At 40.5% G+C, this 14,391-nt stretch overlaps 2 protein-coding genes across 2 annotated transcripts; one reads left to right on the plus strand and one right to left on the minus strand.

The window, feature by feature from the left end:
- The first annotated feature begins 334 nt into the window (after window positions 1-334).
- spag5 (sperm associated antigen 5) lies at window positions 335-10,733 on the plus strand. Its single transcript, XM_038713197.1, has 25 exons — window positions 335-458; window positions 941-1,010; window positions 1,112-1,237; window positions 1,324-3,503; window positions 3,624-3,816; window positions 4,015-4,131; window positions 4,339-4,431; window positions 4,541-4,675; window positions 5,005-5,124; window positions 5,217-5,309; window positions 5,709-5,843; window positions 5,963-6,056; window positions 6,187-6,334; window positions 6,472-6,522; window positions 6,983-7,157; window positions 7,445-7,578; window positions 8,074-8,242; window positions 8,389-8,518; window positions 8,909-9,155; window positions 9,506-9,638; window positions 9,784-9,864; window positions 9,952-10,101; window positions 10,188-10,262; window positions 10,367-10,447; window positions 10,556-10,733. Exons 2-25 carry the CDS (start codon window positions 972-974, stop codon window positions 10,625-10,627), a joined length of 4,971 nt encoding a protein of 1,656 aa, XP_038569125.1. The 5' UTR covers window positions 335-458; window positions 941-971; the 3' UTR covers window positions 10,628-10,733.
- A 1,250-nt stretch (window positions 10,734-11,983) lies between these two features.
- foxe1 (forkhead box E1) lies at window positions 11,984-13,892 on the minus strand. Its single transcript, XM_038713203.1, has one exon. The coding sequence runs from the start codon at window positions 13,561-13,563 to the stop codon at window positions 12,475-12,477; it is 1,089 nt and encodes a 362-aa protein (XP_038569131.1). The 5' UTR covers window positions 13,564-13,892; the 3' UTR covers window positions 11,984-12,474.
- Between the last annotated feature and the right edge of the window lie 499 nt (window positions 13,893-14,391).

Consider the following 14,391-nt stretch of genomic DNA (forward strand, 5'->3'; position numbering starts at 1 on the left):
AAGTACAAATGATCCAAAAATGTGGTGTGTATATAGAGTGATTATATTACAACCTTGTGTTGTATAATAATAAAAAAAAGTAATCTAAACTGTCAATGGTTTTATCCATTTGCCCAACAATCTTTATAATTAAGACAATTGTTTGCACATTTATAATCAGTCAAGGCTTATTATATTTCATGGAAACCCACCTAACTTCACGAAATACTGAGAGAGAAGAGTTGAGAAATGACAAACAGCTTTGTGTTTCCATTACCGTCCGGTTGGGGGTAGCTGTTTGTAGTAGTACGTCTTACGCCCGCCAAGTGCGTCACACCTCCGAAGAAGATGAACGGACCAATGGCAGAGCTGACATTCGTGTTTGAATGAAACGCGGTTGATGGTAGCTCACCGCTGGGTTTGTTTACCGTCCGTCACTTTTGCAACGTCGGTTAAAATTAGCTGGTGCAAGTCAGAAGGTAATGTGCTTTCACATAATTTCCTGGTCTGCTCCAAACAATTTATGGTTAGTTTTAAATGTACGTTAGCTGCCGCCGTGAGGCGTGTGTAAGTTAAACTAACTGGAGTTAACGTAACTTTACGTTAGCTAACGTTAAACACTTTGGTAACGCTATCACAAAGTAGGAGTTTGCCAGCATGTGCCCTTTCTAACATTATTCTTCGCAACACATTTGTGTGGAAATTTAGTGTTAACGTTACTTCATACATCCAAGTCAGGCATGGTTAGTTATTTGCGCTTTTGAATGCGTTAATAACCCTGCTTTTCGGTCAACTGCCGTTAAGTTACTGAATACGTTACGTAATGTCAGTAACTTTAGCTTCTTAGTTAGCGTTAGCTATTCTATCTAGAAACTGGTTTAACATTAATGTTAGTGTTCACCGAGCATGCTTAATGAACTTTTTAAAACACGTTTAATAGGACATTCTTCTTTATTTGCAGTTGTAGAAGTTGATTCCCAGCTGCAGGAGTAATGTCCTCCAGGAAGTCAAGTTCCAGTGGGGAAGGCTTGGTAATGTTAAGACTTTTGTGCTCTCTTATTCACAATGTATGTTGTTAAATTATGATTGAACAAGCTAATAATATTTATTGTTTGACTTCTGTTGATGTTAGCCTTCAAGCAGATGTCGGGAGCGTACCCCTCTGAGAAGTATGCAGAATGAAATGCTGCAGCTGTCAACTCCATCTAGGTTCAAATCAAAATCACTGCTCAATGCGGAAGTTGTGAAAACGACAAAAGTGGGTTTATACTCCTATTTGGAAATGCTCCTATTGTTCTCAGTAGCTTTGGCTTTTTCTTACCCTCTGTTTATTCTAATCAACAGGGTGATATTCCTCTCTGGGACCCAGAGACCAACTTGCAATCTCCTTCATGCAACAAAGTGATACAAACCAATGATTCCAGTATTGATATGACAACTAATAAGACAGCTTGTTCACTTGGAGATGTAACATTTAAATCCTTTATCTGTCCTGGCGGGGAGGTTGAGATCACAGGCTCTTCATTGTGTGCAGAAGAGAGTATTATTTTGCCCAAGGATCAGGCTATGAAAAACACTTCTCAAACAGAAGATACGGTCATCTCTGACAGTATAATAGTGCAGTCATGCAGTGACCACATGGAACACCCATATTGCAACCCTGAGATGAAAGATGCTTCCTTGGTTGACATAGACGCAGCATGTCTCTATGTCAAATCTGAATTTTCTAACATTACAAGGGCCTCTGGACACTTGGATGATAAACTTGACACACAAGATTTTCGGAATGACTGTTGTGGAACAAAAGACATCACTTGGAGATCCTTTGCCTGTGATGGTGGTGAAGTGGACGTTTCTGATGTCACCAGACTACAAGATAAGACCATTCCTCTGCCCAAGGCACAGCTTGGAGAACCTTTAGCAGACAATAGTGTCAGTTTAACAAACCTGTCTGACTGTGGTCAACTATGTCAAGCGGAATATGCAGACCATCCCTACTGTAGCAGTGAAAATGATGTTTGTGTCTTCACCACAAGTGGTTCTGAGAAGTCTGCTAATGGAGTGAGTGATGTAACCTTCAAATCATTAAACTGCACTGGTGGTGAGATTGAACTCCTAGATGGCACCAAACTTGCTGATGACATGGTTCCTGTACCAGCTGACCAAACTGTGACCTACAGTGAGTCAGTCAATTATGGGATAGACCTAAGCGTGTTAGCTAGTGACCAAGATGTGCAAAACGGTGCTGATCATGTAGATCACCCATACTGTAACGCTGAAAATTATCAATCAAGTGGCAACCTCCCTATAACCCAGGAACCATTACATTTCAGCCTTGATGCAGTGGATGAGGTTAAACAGATTAGCTTGGTGGTACCTGAAAACCAGACTGGTAGACAAGAGGCAACATTCAGCTCTTTTATCAGTGACGACCAGGATGTAATTTGCCAGCCCCTGAATGACAACAGTGGACCTACTTCTGTAACACAGGATCACATTCGAGATGACTGTGAACAACCCAACAGTCACGTGGAAAACGAAGTTGTGGTAGCTACTGACCCACCAGCCATAGTTGCATCTTATCTGACTAACGTCTCTTTAAAGGCAGTGGATAATAAATCTGTTTATTGTATACAAGAAACATCAAAAAATCCCGAAGACAGTGTTTTGCCATCAGTGGTTCACAGAACTACGTCTTCTGACTGCAGCCATCTTGCGACCTTGGCGGAGACATCTACAACTGTGGAAGTGCATCTGGAACATGTCTCTTACAGTGGACCCCAAGAATCCAGTGAGGCAAAAGACAGCGCTTTTGGTTCATCTGAAAATGAACCTGTTTGTAACTCTGCAGGAGAACCCCATGCAGAAGACCTCCCTGATGTTTTGAAAATGCTGTCAGAGTGTCCCTCAGCAGCATCAGCGTTGCAGTTTGGAATCCTCAGTCCTATTGTTAGAAGAGCCTCTATGGTTTTATTAAATGCTCATAAGGATCATGCGGTGGACCAATTTTTGGCTGACTATTCTGCTACTGAGGGTGAAAAGACCGTGGTGGCTCCTATAAACATCGACCCCACTGGGTTTTGGGTGGAGCACTTGGAGAGCCCCATGCCACGTCCTTTGTTTAACTCGACGGCACTTTGCAGGCCCCAGCCAGGCCCACTCAATGGGCCAGATGTGGATGTGAAGCCTTGTGCAGTGCCTCAGTCTAATGTGGAGAAGCCGGTTCTGGATATCCCTTTCATTCCAGATGGTCCCCTTCAGCAGCAGCTTCGGCAGATGGCTGAGTTCCTCTTCTTGGCATCAGGAAAGATTGCGCCTGCTGCAGTCTCCGCTCCCGTTCTTCCTCCTGCTGCCGTCATGGTCCAGTCGGCAAGAACTACACCTTCAGAATCCCACAGTATCTGTGTGGGCACCACTCCTATGAAAGTGGTGGACCACAGTGTCAATACATCTGGCCAGTTTGAGAGAAAGAGAGATTTCTCTCTCGTTGATTCTAGCACTCTGACCGACCCTCTCCTGTGGAAGTAAGTGTTGCTTCTGGATTAGTTATGAAATAAAACTTTTGTGATTAAGACATGCTTATTTGGCTTCCTGTGTTTTCTCTGTCAGCATCTCACTCTTTCCTTCTGTTGATGTGCTCCCAGTGTACCTCCAGGCAGCCTGGCATGTCTACCCAGACAAGAGCTGGAGCAGAGGCTAATATCTAGTATGATCATGGTGGAGGCTCTGGTGCAGCAGTTGTCTGTAGCCAGGACACATGGATGTCCTTCTGCAGGCCCTGCACCTTCAGATATCAGGGAGAAACTAGTGCAGACAGACCACACTGAACTCAGTCAGGTAAGGACACATTCCGATATCTTTAAGGGGCAGACAGTGGGAGATGTGAAGCATTTATAGTTTATACTTTTGTAGATTTTATTCTTTCGCTATGATCATGCGACACAGACTTCTTAAGTTTGTCTAATTCAGCACTCTGTTGATTTTTGAGACCACAATTTCAGTTTTAATGGATTATTTGTTTTGTATTTTATATAGACCACAATGCACAGAGACTTATATTTGGAGGCTCTGCGCAGGATTGGTGAGTTGGAGCTGGACGGAAGTTCTCTACAGAACCTCATCCAATGTATGCAGGACATGAGGGTCATCATGGTAAGATGGTATTGTTTAACCTGATAGATAAAAGGCTGTGACATGTAACTGTGTTCAAGGACTTCTCGCGCAAGTACATAAATTGTGTGAAATTATTTATTATATCTTACAACAATGCATTGACACATCTAATTTAGTTCTTTAATAACAGAAGTGTGTGTGATTATTCTTTTTTTTTTTATTATTATTTATTTTTATTACCAACAGTCGTCTTTGAGCTCTGACACGGCCACTGCTCTCTCTAACATGAAGCAAATAGGAGACATCGTCAAAGAGGATCATCAAAGCCTCATTTCAAATGTTCGTAAACATGTCTTGGCTATTTTTGACATCTAAAATCATTTGCTTGCTTTTGTGTAGTTATCCAGTGGGTATGAATTAAATTATATATTTTCCCTGTGTTGTGTAGTATGGTCTGATGAAATCTCTGTTTGAGAGAACAAAAGAGACACAGACAGTAATGATGCGGAAGGTCAAAGATGCTTTTCACCAAAGAGATGACATGAAGGTACAGATGGAGGAGGCCTTCACAGCCAAGGAGGTGGTAAGCACAGTGACAAATCTCTCAAGTTTCTACTAGCTCCATGACTATTCCAATCCTTGTTCAAGTGGCTCTACTGCAGGTTGCAATGCAAAATAATATTTTGTAATGTGTATTTTTTTAAACCAGGGCTATACTTTGTTATGCTTTTGGAATATAAACAACTTTAATGAGCCAATCATGGGCCTATTCATAGTAAACATTTTATGTAGTCTGGTGGTCAAGTACAAAAAATGTGTAGAATGCCTTCCAAAGTAACTTTTTTGCATGTTTATTGCCAATTAATCCTCACTCCAGGAGCATTAAGTGTGTGTCTGGTTGTGTGTTTCCAGGCCTTCAGTGCGATGGAACAGCTGCGGACACACTGTGCCACAGAAATCTCAGAGCTGGAACGGATTGTGGGGTCTCAGAAAGAACTGTTAGCTGCCCTAGATCAGACTTACCCAGAACAGGTATAGAAAACTGTCAAACAAAACGTCTGTATTTTCATCTATTCAGCATATCCATCCATCATAAATGTTTTCTTTTTTCTCTGCAAATGCAGGTTGCATTGAACCAGGCCTACAATGAAATGATAAATTCTGCTTCTGATCTTTTGTCTACAACCATGGAGGAACAATCGAGTTTGATGAAAGAAGTATGTGTAGTAATATAGTATGTACTGCTAGTACTTTGTCATATCAGATTTAAATTTTTATTTATTTATTTATTTTTTCTCTGAGAGAGACTCTAACAAACACTATAACAATACCTTCACACAGTATGTTGCAGTTCTCCAAAGTCGCAATGTGCCGGGCGCTACAAAAGATTAGATGAGCAGAAAGGACCAAAATCTGATATGACAAAGTACTAGCAGTGTTTTGATTTTAACTATTTTGTTTCAATTGGGGTTTGAACTCTGCTCAGAATTTAATAACTAATAGTTTAATAAATAATAGCTCTATCATGCAATTGTATAGAGACAGCATTTACAGCTTTGTTTTAAATGCAGTAATGCACATAATGCTGATGCTTTTCTGTGGTTGTCTTTTCACAGCTCTGCACAGTTAGAGGCCTTCTGCAGAAAACTGCTCCCATTCTCCTGAAGCTGAATGAGAAGGCAGCTGCTGCTTTGAAAGAGAGGGATGAGCATATCTGTGCAAGAGACCAAGCTGTTGAAGAGAGAGAGCAGGTCTGATGTCTGCTTTGTTGCCCTGCAGCTCTTTTCTACTTGTCTTGATGATCTTGAATGATCATGGCTGCAAATCATGAAGGTTTTTTATTTTTTTTTAATTAACTTGTACTCAACAGATTGAAGAAGAATGGAACCAGACTAATACGAATCTCCAAACTGCCAGAGAACAGATTGGTGATTTAAACCTGCAGGTGACAATTCTGACCTCAGGTAAAAACTGAAATAAATGTTTAACTTTCTGTGATTGTTTTATTCCTCATTTTTTCAAACCGTCAATATAGTTATCTTCTTCATCAGCCTATACAATTGCTCACATTTCTTTCTTTTCATTAAATTTCAGAGATGGGTGTGCTGCGTCAGAAGCTAACAGAAAGAGAGGAAGAGAAAGGTCAGCTGGAGAGGAAGGTGACAGAACTGTCTGCCACTGTTTCCTCTACTTTGGCCTCCTACACCTTCCTGGAGCAGGCCCTTGCTGCCGAGAGTGCAAAGTATGACCCTGAATTTGTTTATGGCTTACACGTGCTCAGGAATAAAAGGAATTGTGCTTTTAAAACCTTTTTATCAATGGGGCTCTTGACGAAACTAAAATACGGAATGCAGATGCTAAAAACTGTTGTTGTTTCAGGTTGCAGCAGTCATGGAAGGACATCCAGCTAGCCAAGGAGAGAGCAAATGAGTAAGTGATGACAATGATTTTGTCAATCATTGGGGATTAAAAACATTAACTGGTAGTAGTCTGTAGTAAACACTGACTACATGAAGAAAAGTTTATTTTTGTTAAACCTTACGTTAAACACCTTCTCACAGACTTGTTAATATCCTATATTAACTTTACATTTGTTTCTAAAAGCATTCATAAGCCCATTTAGTGAAGTTATGTCTTTTCCACACGTGTTTTCATATACTCTATTTGGTTGGTAGGGAACTTATCCCTCTTTCTGCTGCTGACAAGTTGCCCTCACAGTTGTCCATATTCAGTAGACAAAGAAACAGTAATAGTTTAAACTACAGAAATTATGACAGAAGAGTGAGGCCAATACACAACCCTCTCTGCGAGTAGAACAAACTCCCTGCCACACATCTTAAAATGTGACCTAAAGTACAGATGCCACTGCCTGCTTTTTTCCTGTGCCTAGGTTGGAGACGTCACTGGGTCAGTCGGAGCAGCGTGAGTGTGAGCTCAGTCAGGCTTTGGCTAAAAGTGAGGAGCAGCTCAGTCAGCTGCGGGCCATCTCACAATCCCAGAACGTGCAGATCCAACAGCTCCAGGACGTTTGCACGCAACTCAGTGGTGTCCGGGAAATGAACGAGGTTAGCTTTTAGATTGCAAATGCCTTACACAGTACTTTTTTAGATTCTTGACTTGGAATGGTTGTGAGATTTAGACTGCCTATAATGTCTGAGACTGAAGCACATTTATTGCAAGGAGACACCTGCCTTATTTTTACTTAATTATCATCGTCTCCATTATAACATAATACATTTGTGAAATGAGCCAACATGAAAGAGTATCTTTGCCCATAGAGAGAATATTTTTAATGCACTTTGCTGTCTGATTGGCAATTAAGTGGCTTTCTGTTTTTGTGTGTGTGTGTCAGTTCTTACAGATGGAGAATGAGTTGGCAAGGGAGCAGATGGCTGAAAGTGAGCGTCTGCTGAGGGCCAACCTGCAAGGGCTCCGGGAGAGGAACATCCAGTGTGAGGACCTAAAAGGAGAACTTAATCAACTTCAGTAAGTTCAAGTTAGCAACACCCATGTAAAAAAATGTTTTTACATGTTTTATAGTTGCATCTGAAAGCCGGCATTTTTAAAATTTTTTATGTGTCGTTATTATATCGACATGCCAGTCAGAAATTTTTATTAGATTCAGCAGGTTGCATCTGTCGGGTTTTCAAATCACTGCTGTCTCACTTCATTACAACATTTTTTTTTTTTGCTGTGCCCACCAAGTTCTTTGCAGTATGTAATACACTTTATATATAATGCCGATTATCTCAATGTCAGATATCCTGATTGACCGACCGGTTGGTCTATCACTAAAACAAAACAATTGTTGATTTTGTGTGAATGAAAGTAAGGAAATAAGCAAAATGAAATAAGTCACAGCTCTGCCTTGGTTTTAAGTTTATATTTTATCATGATATAAACAAAAAAAGATATTTAAAAAATCTGGTACTAATTGTTTTAAAGTTGTCTAACTTACTTGTCTCTGAATGTATGATGCAGGTTGGAGAACAGGAGTTTACAGGAGGAACTGGAAACCACAAGGTCCAGAGCCAGTGCGACCCAGCTGGAGCTCAGAGATAAACTGGGACAGGCAGTCAGTGAAATTACTTTGCTGCATCATACACTGCGAGGACTGACCAATACACTACATGCATCGCTCACTGACCAGGTAATGCATAACACATGTGGTGTCAAACTTCATGTTTTTTAAATTTTTAAAAACTAATTTTGTAAAAGCAGGTAATTCTGAAATGAACTGTCAGTAAGTGGACCATAGCACTGTGGAGAAAAAACACATTTTTCTTTACTTTTCAGAAATCAGAACCACCGAAGGATAAAGATGTGGAGCTTCATCACTCCTCCAGCTCCTTTGTCGACAGCGTCATGGTTGCATTAACTGCTGAGAAGGAGGAAGACCTCAAAACAGAGACACCTCCTGGACCAGGTAATGTAGCTAGTTTCCAAAATGTAATCACTGTTTGCCTGTTAAGCTTCAAATAGCTAGCTCAGTTCTTTTAAGGCAATTATTTAGCTTAGTTTTTTTTTTTTTTGTGGAAGCCTTGTGCACAATTACATTTTCTGCTGTTACACGTATCACATCATCTCCATGGTTAATAAACACGACTGACATTTTCTGCCTTTTGGTAAAATGTGTAGCTAAAATTCAATATGTATTTTGAATGAACACATCTGAGTAATTGTGAAGCAATTATTAATTTGCAGAGCTAGCATCTTAGTTACAGGGACCATAGTGGAATGAAACTGAAAATTGCACATCTACATGTCAAATCTAATATCTCAAACTGAGTTAAAGAGTGGCTGTATGTCTCTTCAGTCCCCTCAGACATGCCTGAGCCGCAGTGTGAAACTTTGTTCAGTGAGACAAGTGCCTTCACACGCATTGCAGCCGTCACCCCTAAAAAGAATTTGAACGCAGTACAGTTTGAGCCCGAGGAGGAAGAGCAGAGCAGCATGACAGAGCTGTTTGCTGACCTGGGCAGCACCGTCACAGAGCTCATCAGCACCCTGAAGCTGGTGCAACAGCGTAAAGACGCTCAGCTGGAGGAGCTACACAACACTATGTAAGTGCTGTAACAGGTACATGATGATGAAATAAACATGGGCACCTGTTTTGAGATTATGATTAAGAAATGTAGGAAACTAACTTTTAATTATTGATGAGTATGCTGATAATATTTTCATTGATTAACTGCTCTGTTGAACTGTCCAAAACCCCAAACATACTTAATTATGTTATTACACAACAAAAGTAGCAAATCCCTCACAGTTGGGATATAAGGAATATTTGGTGTTTTTGCTTGAAGCAAAGCTTGCCTCACTTTAGAGAAGAGCATTGTTCATTCAAGCTTAATGTAAAATTTCAGATGGTGTATGTAGTCCTTGTCCAACATTATCTGATGCATTGTTTCAGCTGTGGCCTGCAGGGGGAGCAGCAGGCCGCAAATAGCAGGCATGAGGCTGAGGTGTTTGAGCTTAAGCATCAAGTTAGCTGTCTGAACAGCCTGGTTGAGAGGGGCAATCATGCACTGCAGCAGAAGGCTCAGGTAAGAACCACTGCATCTTCTCAGTGTTTACTTCATCTATGGTACAACAAAATGGGGACTGAAGAGAGCTGACCCATAGTAATGATCTTGTTGGGTGGGGATAGGCACCGAAATGTATTTTTTAAAATGTTATTTCTTTACGCAGGATGAGAAAACTTTGACAAAGTTGATGTCAGACATACAGGAGACCCAGGAAAATCTAAATAAACATAAGACTGAGAGTAACGTAAGGCACAAAAATCCATATGCATATTTAGAAACACTCAGAATACAGTTGGCCACACATACATTTTTTTTATTTGTCAATTCTCAGGAACTGCGGAAGGAGGTTGTAGAGCTTAATCGTTTGTTCCAGCAGTCGAAGGTGGAGACTCAGTTCCTGAGGGGGGAGTTGAGAAAAGCTGGTGGCCAGTCAGCTAACCCGGCACATTTCATGGAAGAGAAGATCCAGTTATTGAAAGAGGTATGATCCTGTTCCTTACAGTGTGAGAATTATTGAGCAAACACTTCAGGTTTAACGCACATCTCTTTATAAAATTTTATCTGTAGGTGGAGAGACTGAAGTTGAGTCTTCAGGATGTGGAGCAAGCCAGAGTTAAACTCCTTGATAGAGCAAAAAGACATGTAAGCATCGGCTTGATATACTGTGCTCTTTACTGATATTACTGCCTACAGTTTAAACGACTATATAATCCAGTATGGTCATGATGTTGTAATTTTTCTCACAGCAAATCATCCACCAGACCAACCAGCAGAAAAGTGAGAATGAGCTTCAGATGTTAAACAACATGATCAATAAGATCAGAGAGGTGAGAGATGCTTTTCGTATTGCGTTTGTGCCTTCTTTCATCCTTGGTAGCCTGTATAATGTGGTATGCACATTTGAGGTAATGAATGTTTTCTTGTTCCCCACTCAGACTCTGCTGTCTTTGCCCGACGTTGTGAAGAATTGTGATCAACTCCAACAGCTTGTTGAATACATTGGCTGACATGTTTGTCATTATCAGCTGTGTTTGTTGTATTTGTATGTTATGTTTTAGCTTGTCCTAGCTTATAAGTGTTCATATTTTTTGAAATAAATATTTTTAAATCTTATGGATTATCTTTGTTCTTTTTCACATTTCAAGAGCAGAGGCGGTGATATATTACACAATTCAAAATGTTTATCCACTTTTTGTCAGCAGATAATATTTAAAACCACACAAATAGATACTGACAGTTTTATATACAATAAATAGAAAGATGAAAACAGATGTGTTGTTCCAGGTTGGATGACATGATAGATTATTTTTAGGTTTTAATTTTTTGCATTTGTGTGCCACAGCCTTCAGATTTTCTTGTTTGGTTTTGCGTTAATATGCAAAATGCACAACTTTAATTCAGAAAATGTATTCTGTCCACCTTCTGTGTTTAAACAGTTTCTTCAGAAATGCTGTGTGTGTGTGTGTGTGTGTGTGTGTGTGTGTGTGTATATATACATACATATACACACACAAACTTCCTCCAAAGAAGAATACTGTGCTCATCAGTAACATTATTTTTGTCATGTTAAAAAATTTAAATTTTAGATTAAAATGTGGTTGGATAGGCTGCACAAATCCTGGTTGCGTAGCCCATCTCTTTATCTTGAGTTCAGGCATTACAATAATTAAATCATTGTCTTTTTGAGAATATAATTTGATGTTTGCTGATTATATATGATATCATCATTTAATCCACATAGATTTTAAGATTCAGCTGCACTCGTGAAAGACTAGTACCTTTTCCATGACTAAGGATAAATTGTTGAAAAGGAAAAAGTCATATCTGTCAACAAAGCTTCTTTTCTGAAAGAAACATCAAGTGTTTTCACTATAATGAAGCATTTCCTTGCAAGTCCTATCTTGTCCTATCAGACTTTATTGTAAAGGAGGTTTCAATTGTTTAGATACTACTTAACTTTATAGGCTGAAATATCGAGTTACAAGTCAATTCATTTTCTCGATTAGTGGATCTGTGTGGTAGATTAACTGTGTGTGTTTGTCTAAGTGCTGTGTTGATGTCTGGACATGATAATTGAGGCTGGTCACGGTAATACTGGGGGCTCCAGACAACACTTCAAACCAGCTGAGCTGAAACAGCAAAGTAAGCAACACAGCACAAAAGAAATGTTTTTCTTTTGTCTAGGTGACGTGTTGATCTGTCAGTTGTTATTTTGCATATGTTTTATATTTTAATTATAGCTATTACAAATATATAAATTCACTTTGTGGCTAACTGATGTCACCTGGCTGCAAACCAAAACCTTCCCCTTTAGACATTATAAAAATAAATATTTAAATTGTTTTATTTTTGAAGAATAAAAGTGCTCTATAAGTTTGTTTATTTTCCAAAAGGCAACCTAATATGCATTTGGCAACAAAATACATGCAAATGTACTAAAGCTGATGTTCTTCATACAAGCCACTTATTGTAAAGCGTATGAACATGAAGCACAATAATTTATACTAACATTTCAACTCACCAGTAATGTAAATATTAAACTTGGACATTCAATTCATGACAAAATAGTTGCAACCACACACAACATTAGATTCATTTTACATTGTCACATGTTGTGAAGAAGACTTGACATCGAAATCCAAATGTATAGCGTGGACCTCAAAGTAAATTACCATCAATACGGAAAATGGATTGTAGGGTTAATGTGGTGAGCAGAGGAATTTTTTGTTTTGTCCTTAACAAATCTCAGAACAAAGAAAAACAATTGTGTTTGTTATAATGTCTGGCTCACTTGGTGCCGACTCTAGTCTCTGATGTTCTGTTTGCAAGGTAGTGAGATGCTTGGATCTACTATTCAGATGGCAGACACAAACCTGTCCATATTCCCTGGGTACGTGGGGTGCCTCAGGTAACCCCCAGTGTTGGCAGTAGGACCTGCAGCACTGTTATACTGGGAGAAAGAGCCCAACTGCACTGGGGAGACCCTGCCGTAATGGTCCATGGATTCCACAGACCCGTGGGCTGAGGAATGCAGGCGTCCTGTTGCTGCATACCCCTGGGTGTGGCCCTGTCCATACGAGCCCTGGTGTGTATGATGGTGTGGGTGCCCGTTTGGCCCGGAGTAGGTAAACCCAGGATGTGTGGAGTGGCGAGATGATAGGGCCCCTCCGCACGGTTGGCTCTGAAAAGCTGGGGGTCCCAGGCTGCAGGGACTGGATCCGTTTGGAACCCCCTCAGGACTGAAGCTTCGGCTGGGCTGCTGCATCACCTCTGGCCCTTGACCTCCCAGCATGCTTGCTGGAGTCGGGTGTCCTATGAGGTTATTGATGCTGAACATGCGGGACTGACCAGGTCCAAACCCAGGAGGCGATGAAGAGGGGTAATAGGGCAGCTGCTGCCCGTAGGTTGGACTGAGTGTCATGTTGGGATAGACTGAGTTGGCATATGCGGCTGATCTGGCAATCTGGACAGGAGAGAAAACTGGTGTTTCGTGGACGTATGAGGTGTAAGTGCTGAAGTCACATCGCTTAAACCTCTTCCTGCGCCTCAGGAAGCTGCCGCTCTCAAACATGTCCTCTGCGTTTGGGTCTAAAGCCCAGTAGTTGCCCTTCCCTGGCCGCCCAGGCTCTCGTGGGATCTTGATAAAGCAATCATTGAGAGTTAAATTATGGCGGATGGAGTTCTGCCATTTCTTTGAATTGTCCCTGTAGAAAGGGAAGCGCTCTGTGATGAATTTGTAGATGCCCCCCAAAGTCAGCTTGCGATCGGGGGAGTTGGCTATGGCCATAGAAATGAGTGCAATGTAGCTGTAAGGGGGTTTCCCTCGCTGGAGAGGTCTCTTTCTTCTCCGACCTTTGGGCTGCTCCTCTGTCTGTGGTGGAGGGTTGGAGGCAGACAAGGTGGTGTCTGCTGGAGAATCTTTCTCCACTTTGACCACTGGCATTGTCACAGACTGTTCAAAAATGCCTCTTAAAAGACTTGATGCACAGAATGCACAGTATGAGTACTTCCCCAGTTCAGAAGTGTCCTCTGTCTGAGCAAAAACCCTGCTCAGTGGAAGTCAAAACAAGATATCTGCCCGGCACATAATCCTACTAGAGCGATTACATTTGTTTCTAACAACTCACTGTCTTTTAGTCCAAATCCATCAGTTCTTCAAATGCACGTGATTTGCTTTTCCAAGAGATCCTCTTTCATTAAGTGTAGCTTATTCCCACAGTTTGTTGTCAGATTATGTCGAAGAGTTAAGGTGTGTGAGCGCCATGCGTGGTATTTAAGGTGTGTGAAAGAATGAGTCACTCAGTGTTACTTATGCAGTGTATTACCTCCACAGGGCACCTGAGGGCCACACCCCCTTAAGCATCACATGCTCTTGACATACCTCAATGTTATAAGGGTCTATTGTTTAAATAGTCTGCTTAGTGCTTGGTGAAAATTTCTATTTCAACGGTTTTGACATATTTTAAATGTAGATAAATGTGTCTGATATATAAAATGTCCAAATCAGAATAAACCTTTACGAAGAGATTTTAAAAAAGCTTAAATTGTTGTTAATCAAAATATAAACACAGAAATTTCAGTTGCTACCTTTGACTACCTTTTACTGATTGCAACTATCAGATTTATTCTATTTGGGGTTTTTTTAGTTTCATAGACCAGAACTGTCAAAACAAACATCGTTTCCTCTTAAATATTCAAATTTGCCTTTGAGCTGACCTCAGTTTATTTTAAAAAGTCCAAAATGGTCCATGTTGTTTTGATGTTTAACACT

The sequence above is a fragment of the Micropterus salmoides genome, unplaced genomic scaffold, assembly GCF_014851395.1.
Source record: "Micropterus salmoides isolate LMB-PRFRI ecotype aquatic unplaced genomic scaffold, ASM1485139v1 Ms_hic_scaffold_12, whole genome shotgun sequence".
NCBI classification, from domain to species: Eukaryota; Metazoa; Chordata; class Actinopteri; order Centrarchiformes; family Centrarchidae; genus Micropterus; species Micropterus salmoides.

What these genes read in the sequence shown, in the direction of transcription:
- spag5 (XM_038713197.1), top strand. Translation starts at nt 972, where the DNA reads ATGTCCTCCAGGAAGTCAAGTTCCAGTGGGGAAGGCTTG. An exon ending in CTTGCTGCCGAGAGTGCAAA is followed by an intron (nt 6,335 to 6,471) that starts GTATGACCCTGA and finishes TTGTTGTTTCAG; the next exon opens with GTTGCAGCAGTCATGGAAGG. An exon ending in GAGGAGCTACACAACACTAT is followed by an intron (nt 9,156 to 9,505) that starts GTAAGTGCTGTA and finishes GCATTGTTTCAG; the next exon opens with CTGTGGCCTGCAGGGGGAGC.
- foxe1 (XM_038713203.1), bottom strand. Translation starts at nt 13,563, where the DNA reads ATGCCAGTGGTCAAAGTGGAGAAAGATTCTCCAGCAGACACCACCTTG.